Source organism: Hemiscyllium ocellatum, chromosome 47 (assembly GCF_020745735.1).
Source record: "Hemiscyllium ocellatum isolate sHemOce1 chromosome 47, sHemOce1.pat.X.cur, whole genome shotgun sequence".
Classification (NCBI taxonomy): domain Eukaryota; kingdom Metazoa; phylum Chordata; class Chondrichthyes; order Orectolobiformes; family Hemiscylliidae; genus Hemiscyllium; species Hemiscyllium ocellatum.
In genome coordinates this window covers 11,985,983-11,995,855 of record NC_083447.1, presented here as the reverse complement: position 1 = coordinate 11,995,855, position 9,873 = coordinate 11,985,983, and the positions used below count along the sequence as shown (strand labels likewise).

General features: G+C 42.3%; 1 protein-coding gene across 1 annotated transcript; it reads right to left on the bottom strand.

Moving 5' to 3' along the window:
* Nucleotides 1-324: 324 nt before the first annotated feature.
* LOC132836755 (melanoma-derived growth regulatory protein-like) lies at nt 325-4,331 on the bottom strand. Its single transcript, XM_060856197.1, has 4 exons — nt 4,125-4,331; nt 2,132-2,265; nt 1,605-1,715; nt 325-451 (listed from the first exon to the last, which is right to left on the bottom strand). The coding sequence occupies exons 1-4, from the start codon at nt 4,258-4,260 to the stop codon at nt 431-433; spliced, it is 402 nt and encodes a 133-aa protein (XP_060712180.1). The 5' UTR covers nt 4,261-4,331; the 3' UTR covers nt 325-430.
* Nucleotides 4,332-9,873: the final 5,542 nt, after the last annotated feature.

The following is a 9,873-nucleotide window of genomic DNA, read 5'->3' as shown; positions in this document are numbered from 1 at the left end:
TGAGCACAGAGAGAAGCTAGATGCAGAATTGGTTCACAAGGATCAATGTGCCTGCTAGGAGAGGGGATGAGAGATTCCTGCAGCCCAGTGACCTCATGAATCTGGCATCCAGAGGTGATGCACAGCAATAGTGCTCTGCAGGATGTAGGTTTAGCTAATTAGATTCGGCTACTTAAAGGTGGATCCATACAGAGAGCTAATGTGTTCCAATTTTTGTCTCAAAGTTAGACCAAATCCCCAACTTGATGTCAGTAGCTCACAAGTGCCATCGTGTGGCAGAGTGCAAGAACTACAGTTAACAATTAGACACCACTTTATTACAACTCATTGACAAGACAGTTTATTGTAAAGCTAATGCTGCAATGGCACTCCATGGCATTGACTGGCTGGTTTTGTGGGAACCCGATTCCTTTCTGATCCTCTTCTTTCACTAACAGTAGAAATCCCAGTCCTACAAATACAAGTTAGCATTGTCAAAAAGGCTGTAATAAACTCATCTCTATAACTGAATTTCTTTTCATTTTTCCCATTGAATACTGACTCCTACTGGAGAACAGTTTCCACATGCATCAATTGCCCTCAGCTGCTCGACCCTTCACGTATGAGCACAGCTTTGGTGTAGTATCAAACTGTTAAAATGTTGGCTTTACCACAATCTAGGCCAACATGCACATACTTATCCGTGGCAATTTTTCTGGGCTGTGATTAGAAACTGGAGCCCTGGCTGATTTCCCTTGATCTCTAAGCCAGCAATTACTGGACAGAGATCAGGACCTGGAACCTTAGCTGGTTTTCCCTTTATTTCTAAGTGAGGTGTCATTGCCCAATGTTCAGGAGATGGAGGACCAGCAGTTTTTTCTCTTTGTCCAGGAATTCCTGATTTAGAGATTAAGATCAAGAACCCTGGATGATTTTAACCAGGATCACTGAGCAATGATTAGGAGTAGGAATCTAAGCAGATTTCCCTTTTATCTCTAAACTAGGTCTTAGCTGGACAGAGAGTGGGAACAGGAGTCCATAATGATTTTCCTACTTAATTGAAATTGGAGTCAGTGAGTATCAAGCAGAAATGCAGGTTGATTTCCATGCTCACTTTAAGCTGGGGTCACTGGGCAATAATTGAGGAGCAACATTTGGGTTATTCTCCTTTTTTTCAGCCTTGGTGAAGACAGTCGTTTCAACTCACATCTATGCTGATCAGCATAGATATGAGAGCCATCTGGAATTCTGTTCTCTTGTAGCCCAGTGCCACCATGGATGTGGTATTAGTGAAGCAAGAATGGGCCATCCTGGATAGAGGCTGTACAGATTTAACACTAATTTGTCCATTCTGCCTGATAGTAATGAACATCGTACTGTTTCTGTTCTGCTCTGCATTCACTGTTCTCATTTCAGGTAGGCAGCATCAGCAATTTTTCTGCTTATTTGTGACTTGCTGTCAGGAGAATGAGTTGCAAGACAAAACGTCTTTTATTGCATCTGTGTGGCTCCACTGTGGCACTAATTGTCCTGTGATTCCAACTATTGCCCCACTATGCCATTAATTATCCCTCTCTGCCAGCAGACATGAATAGCTAATGAAAGAGAAAGTAAAATGCTCTTACAACTGTTGGCATTTCCACAAGTTCAGTCCCTAGATGTTGGAGCTCTCTCACAATCGACTTTGGGAAAAATCCAAGTGTTGTTGATTGCTCCCCAAAATAATCACCTTGAACCTAAACACAAACATTGGTTAGTCTTACAAATACCCATCAGTCTCGCAGTGGTCAGTCACAGAGATATTAGTCTCAGATATTGGTCAGTTTCACGGAAACACTGGTCAGTCTCAGTGTGGGTCAGTCCCATAGGCACGTTAGTCTGAGATACTTGTCAGTCTCATAGACAATGGATCAATCTCACAGAAATTCTAATCAGTCTCAAGACGGGTGGTGGTCAGTTTCACTCAGAAACTTGTCAGTCTCAGACAGACTTTGCTTGGTTTTACATAGACATCAGACAGTAACCACAGCCCAAACACCAGCAATGATAACCAAAGTACCACAACCAGCCCCAGAGCCAAGAGTGAGGGGCAGAAGTCAGTCTCAGCACCAACACTAAACAGACTTTATAGAGGTACTTGTCTCAGACTCACAGTCCCTTGCCAAAAGTTGCGTCCTTTTCCTCTGAGTTTTCCATAAATGTAAACGATCTGTCCCTGACGAATGTTGATGAACCTGCAGTCAGGACCTGTGTAATCTGCCAGTGCTCGAGCCATTGAAATTGGATCTACAAGGAAAATAATGTTTAACAGAGCATGCATTGTCCAGCCTGTGCACCTTTGGTTCAGAATCAAGCCCAGAAATATCCAAGGCATTATTTATCAATATTTTGAGGGGAAAAAGTCAGACACGTTCCCTGCTCCTGCTGTTCAATGCTGGGAATATTTAAGGGAATAAATGTTAACATTCCTTGTCTAGGTCTTCACATCAAGTGGGGTCAGACGCCAAACTATATCTCCAGCAGCAAAACAAGAGACAGTGAAGGACTGACATGAGCTGCCTTCTTCCTATGGGAACACACTAAAAAGAAAGCACAAATCACAAGGAGTCTGGATAGAGCAGATAGGGAGAAAAAGTTGTTCCCACCTTATCAAGAGGATTGACAATGAGAGTCATAGAAGTAGACTATTTTGCGATTTAGACTATTCAGTCCAACCATAGTCCGAATGGCCATAATCCCAAACTAAACTAATCCCTTCTTTCTGCGCTGAGCTCACAAGCCTCTAAAACATTTATTCATACTTATCCAAATGTCACATGAACAATTCTCTTTATAAAAAACATTGCCCCTCATTTTTAAAAAAGATATTTCTCCACTCACATTAAACGAAAGCCCCCTAAGTCTTGAAATCCCCCACCCCGGGGAAAAGACACCAGCTATTCAGCTTATCTATACCCCTCATGATTTTATAAACGTCTGTAAGGTTACCCCTCAACTTCCTACACTCTGGTGAAAAAAAACCCAGCCACGCCTTGTAACTCAAACCCTCCATTCTTGGCAATTTCCTTGGAAGTCTCTTCTGAGCCCTCTCCAGCTTAATAGATCTAAAGCAATTGGCTAAAGAAGCAAAATTTGTACTGAAAAGTTTATACATGCAGTGAGTACTTAAGAGTCTAAAATTCACTGCCTGAGTGTGTGGTGGATGTAGGGTCATATTAGCATTCAAAAGGGAATTGACTTAATTGAAAAGGAAGAATGTGCAAGAATACGGGGAGAGTGGCTCTTGGTGAAATGCTGCTTTGAGGTCCTGGAGCAGTAAAGATGGGCCAAATGACCTCCTTTGTGCTCTATAACAATTCTGAATGAAAACCCAAGTCTACCAAAGTGAAATCAGATTCTGATTGTTTGTAATAAAAATGGATAATGCTGGAGAAACTCAACAGATCCGACATTATCTGTGCAGAGTGAAAGAGTTAACGTTGAGTCCGACATGACTTCTTCAGAACCAAAAGGGGCTGAAAAATGGTGGGCTTTACGCTGTTGACAGAAGGGTAGGAGGACCGAGTGGAACAGATGGTGAAGGTGATTTCAGAAGCTCAGTTCATTCCACTTGCCTATGGAAAAAAAAGTCACACCTTTTTACCCTCTCAAAATGAAGAGTTTTCACAGAACAAATAAGGGGAGAAATTTCTTGTGTTGGGGGTGGGTTTGTAAATAGAAGGCAGACATTTAAGAGAATTGGCATAAACAAAAGGGGTCAGTGGAAAGACCTGTTTTGCCTAGCAAGTTTATAATGACTGGAAATGCACTGCTGCGAAAGTGCTGTAAGCAGAATAGCATCCAAATGGGGAAATCAAATAAATACCAGAAAAGAGACATTTTGCAGGATTTTTTTGGGGGGGGGGGAAGGAAAAACCAACTGGTGGGCCTAATTAGGTAGTCTTTCCAGGGAGACATTACTGACATGATGGACTGAATGGTCTCCCGTATTAGATGCTGAAAACAGATTTCCACTTGTTGCAATTTTCATTTAAAACTTGTCAGTTGAACCAAGTAATGTTCAGCAAGGTTTCAACTTCCCAAAGTAGCGTTAAACCCATCCCTGCAGCGAACTGATTTTCAGTTATGTGTTGAGGATTACTTACGGCTGCATTCCTCATCTGCACACAGCTTCCTTTTAGCCAGTTTATGCATCACTTCGCCCCTGGCGGAGAAGACACCACCAGCGCAGAAGACAATCACACAAAAGGCCATTACTGTCAGAGACATCTCTCGTGGCATTATTTTTCAGACCAGCACAAAACTCTTGACACCCCGAGTCCTGGAGAGCGGAGGCAGCTTTGCTTGAAATACTGACTCTATGGCCTCTTGGGAGCCCCAGCTTAATGTTTGCTCAGTGTAATGAACTGGTTCTGCAAGCCAAAAAAAATGGTGTGGAATGTCCTTCCCGACAGGAACTGGCTGGAGGCAAAATCACAACTACCTTTCTAAATAAACTCAAAGCACAGCAGTGTTGATACCTTCTTAACACAGAATAAAAATATTTCCCTAATTCTGATGTTTGAGTTGGATTTGAAAAGCTAATTGGAATGTGGGCGGCATGGTGGTTAGCACTGCTGCCTCACAGCGCCAGAGACCCGGGTTCAATTCCCGACTCAGGTGGCTGACTGTGTGGAGTTTGCACGTTCTCCCCGTGTCTGCGTGGGTTTCCTCTGGGTGCTCCGGTTTCCTCCCACAGTCCAAAGATGTGCGGGTCAGGTGAATTGGCCACACTAAATTGCCCGTAGTGTTAGGTAAGAGGTAAATGCAGGGGTATGGGTGGGTTGCGCTTCGGCGGGTCGGTGTGGACTTGTTGGGCCGAAGGGCCTGTTTCCACACTAAGTAATCTAATCTCTTCACCCTCTTTCAGAGTACAATAAACCACACTGATAATACCTGGGTACCCGACAGTCCCTTAGACAGACAAGGAGCATCTTTCAACTTTGCTCACCCTGGAAATACGGCAAAGCCTGTGTCCTCAGGGCTACTTCACTATGGCTTTAATAAAGCTTCCCATATATTATCCTAAATCAAACACTCTCACTGTAGATATTGTGAACAGTAGACAAAACTCTCGGCTACACTAGGGTAATCCAAAGCTCACCTGATGAGCCAATTCTTGATTTTGTTTTTCATTCAAAGTTTTGTGCATTGAAGATTTTTAAATAAAATATACATTATCCTTTGAAAATATGAATTTTAAAGCAGAGGTGAAATAGATATGTGGTTGCAATTCCGTGAAGATTATTTTTAAAGAAAGAAGGCTGGAAAGTCATTTGGACAAATGTGCTAAAAATAATTTCCAACGAAGCATATGATTTCAGATGAATGCATAGCAGTCTGCCCATGGAGTTAATTGATGCAGTGTTTACAAAGTTGAACTCATATGACATACAGAGAAAACAGACCAGGGATGTGTTTTTTTTTCCCCTCATCGAATTCTCAGAATCCCTAGTGTGGAAACAGGCCCTTCGGACTAACAATGTCCACACTGATCCTCTGAAGAATAACCCACCCAGACCCATTCCACTATCATATTATCTTATATTTACCCCTGACGAATGCACCTAATCTACACTTCCCTGAACACTATAGGCAATTTAGTATGGCCCATTCACCCTAACCTGCACATCTGTTGAAGGAGCAACACCTTGAAAGCTTGTGATTTCAAATAAACCTGTTGGACTATAACCTGGTGTCATGTGACATCTGACCTTGTCTATCCCAGTCCAACACTAGCACCTCCCCATCACTAGTTCAATTCAGAAGAGGTGAGTGTATGATGTCTCAAAACTGTACTTTTATTAGTTTTCAAGCTGTCAGAGCTGAATAAAGGTCCAGGTCATGAGAATTGGAAAGTCTGTAAGCCATCAAAACTATAAAGTCAGTTAAGTAAGACATTAAAGATTTAAGAAAGAAGTGATTCTTCATTAGGATCAAGAATCAGTAAAGTATATTGTTTGAAAAAGTGGTTGCAACTTTGTTTTGCTGTTTATGCTAAGATCTTTCTAAAGTATCATATGTAGCTTGTTTGCATGATAAACTTGTGTTCTATAGAACAAAAGATCATTGGTAGATTCATTTACTTGTGACTAACCACATGGTAAACTGCAAACATTAGGATTGGACTTGGTCCATATTAGAATCAGCTGGGAAAATGTTTTGCACAACACAAATCAAATTTTTATTTTCAAATTTATGAAGTATGAAAAAAACCATTCAATCACTAAGAAAAGTCAAAGCAATAAATGGGTGTATGTAAAAAAAAATTAAAAACCCACCAAAATACCATTTAGCAAAGTTCACAAAACCCTACTTGCCTTTTTACTTAAAGTGATACACTAGAGGGAAGGACAGACTAAGCCCCAACTCTTGATCAGCAGGGAGCTAAAGAGTTGCATTTAACTGACACGTTCAACTCTGGCTGCACACTTTCAAGCTGGCCTCAGTAGAACTCATACAAAAACAAAAGCCCAGACTTCCCATTTCTCCCAGTCTGGTATATGGATACCTTTCTGGGGTCAGTGCATGTGTGGCTCACAACCAGTCGCAGGGCTCTCAAACATTCATCCATCTCTCTCCTGCTCCCTTCTGTGCCTGTTCACTTTCTCTCACCCTCCCGTACATGCGCACTCCATCTCATACATTTCTCCTTTTCTCTCTTCTAAAACTGCCTGTGTCTCTCTCATCTCCTAGGACTGAGCATCCACTCTACCATTTCGACTGCAGGGAGAGCACGAACCTTGCCTTCCAGCCCAGGGGCCATTGAGCCTCTCATTTGCAGACTTTTCCCTACACCCACATGCTTACAGGGGATGTGTGTGTCCAGATCTCAGTCTGAATGAAACCATTCACCTTCATACTGTTCACTGCTCCTCCAAACCAATTCAGCAAATTGAACACTGACATGGCAGGTTGGATTCTGGATTGTGGGCCATTTGTTGGACAGGATTGTTTGACACTGTCCGCATCAAATTCTCAGAAAGACAGGTAGGGTACAGCTTGATGTTCCCCTGCTGTTTGCATCAACACTCAGGAAAAGCGAGGCATATTAGATATCTGGCTTGACTCCCCATACGAGTTGGTGCATTAAGCTGCCAGTCCGGTCCATCCTTGAGCCATGTTTCTGTAATTACTATGATATCCCAGTCCCACGTTCCTAACCATGCTCTTGAGTTCATCAGCCTTCCCTGTTAGGTCTTTTGCACTGAAATAAATGCAGTTTATCAGTCCTAATTTGTTCTCAGCTTTGTCTCTGACTGTTTGTCACTTCTTCTCAACAGTATCAGTCTCATTGATTTCTTTCCTCACCACCTCCTTGGAAACCCCCCCCCACCAAAATCTTACTAGTTTAAATCCTGCCGAAGAGCTCTAGCAAATGTCCCTGTCAGTATGTTAGCCCCCTTTCAATTCAGGTGCAATCCATCTTTCTTGTTTAGGTCACTTCTACCCCAAAAGAGATTCCAATGATCCAAAAGGTGAATCCTTCTCCCATACACCAGCACCTCAGCCACACATTCATATGCTCTATTCTCCTATTCATACCCTCACTATCTCGTAGCACCCTTATTACTCTCGAGGACTGTCTTTTTAAATTCCTGCCTATCATTACATTCTCCCTTCAGAATCTCATCCTTTCCCCTTCCTACGTGATTGGTTCCAATATGTACATGACTTCCTGCTGGGCCCTCTTCCCGCTTGAGAACATTCTGCAACCTCTGAGGCATCCTTGATCCTGGCACAAGGGAGGCAACACACCATACTAATTTTTTTTTTACTGCTGGCCACAGAAACATTTGTCTGTGCCTCAGTCTACAGAGTCCCCTAACACAATCAATCTCTTGGAATGTGACATACCCTTTATTGCATTAGAGCCAGTCTCAATATCAGAAACTTGGCTGTCCATGCTACATTCCCGAGAATCCATCAGCCCTTCCATTTCAAACAAGTATGCTGTTTTGGAAAATGTAAATAGCCACAGAAGACTCCTGTACGACCTGCCTACCTTTTACCTTTCCCAGAATTAACCCATGTATATGACTGTATCTGCAACTTTTTTCCCTTCCTATAACTGCCTTCCATCACACCCGCTTGCTCTTGTAAATCCCTCATTGCCTCCGTCGCTGCAACTGATCCTTCCGATCTGATAGGATTTGCAAACAATGGCATTTATTGCAGATGTAATCCTCAGTAAAGCAAGTTCTCCCAAAACCCACATCTGACAAGAGCAGCATATCACGAAGGTCCATTTTGCTTTTTCCAATCTGCAGACCCAGAAAATAACAGTCTTATTCATTTCCAAAGCACTGCTTTGGGCTAACTTATGACTTATATTTAAGTTTTATTGAAATGTTTTTTGATTAAACATATAATCAAGAAAGAACCTACTCTACTCACTAAAACCTTCCTCTACAGCAAGACCCCAAGGATATGAGCTTTCGGGAGAGGTTGAATAGGCTGGGACTGTTTTCCCTGGAGCATCAGAGGCTGAGGGGTGACTTTAGAGAGGTTTATAAAATGAGGACGAGCATGGATAGGGTAAATAGACAAAGATATTTTCCCAGAGGTGGGGCAGACCAGCAACCAGAGGGCATAGTTTTCAGGTGAGAGGGGAAAATATAAAAAGACCTAAGGGGCAATTTTTTCTATGCGGAGATGGTGTATGGGGAATGAGCTGCCAGAGGAAGTGCTAGAGGCTGGTACAATTGCAACATTTAAAAAGGCATCCGGATGGGTATATGAATAGGAAGGGTTTGGAGGGATATGGGCCAAATGCTGGCAGGTGGGACTAGATTGGGTTGGGATATCTGATCAACATGGACGAATTGGACCGAAGGGTCTGTTTCTGTGATGTAGGACTCTGAGTCTAATTAGTTGTTGTTGGTAAAGGTTGCAGAACAGCTAAAGATCACCCACACACTGCTAACCAGACAAGGCTGTTTATGAAACAAAGTCCCATGTGCAAGTTTCTTCCCTGCCCAATGTTTCATTAAAATCCCACTTCAATTAGCAACATGCACCAATAACTATTCAGAACAGAGTAAAGGTGTCAAGAATGGTGTAGAAAAAGACACTAGCATTTACTTCAGTCCGGAGAGACAAACACCAACAGCATGCAAGCTGACTCAATGCTGGTTTTAAAAAAAAATCTACTGGTCTGAGAATCATACTTCACACAGTAACATTTTGAACTCCCAATGTGCTCCCCCATTTCCTAATTAGTCCAAGCGAATGCAAATGTATTGCCCTTATTAAACTAAGTACAGTACTCCATTAGAGGGGCATTTGAACTAGGACTGCAACCCAAGTGTCTTAATGCTATAAAAAACTGATTAAGTCAGCTGCAGACCACACTCAATACATGAAGATATAAAAGCTGGTACTGAACCTCAAGTCCAACAGATTTTACAGCCCACTTGCCATTTCCTCTCCCAAACCCTTACTTACTGGTGCATCACTTCAGCTTAAATCTCACTGCACTGGTTATGCAGAATCCTGTTTAAAGCTCTGGGGTCAGAGGTTCAAATACTTCCACAGCAGCTATCAATTAACATATCTGCAATATTCAGTAATGGGGACTACCACTGTCCAGCCAGAACACTCAGCAATGTGAATTTTCATTGCTATATTCCCCAGTGGATGAATCACTCAACAAAACCAACCCCAATGGGTTTACAGAACAAAGAACCGTGGACAGTGAAGATCTGAAGCATTAAAAAACATCACTGGAGAAAAACAGACTTAATATTGAGTCCAGTTATTCCTCTTCACAGTCCTGAAAAACTGGACTCAAAATAAATCTTACGCAAATCGCTTAAAACAGTCAGGAGACAAGACCTTGAGCAATTAACTCAC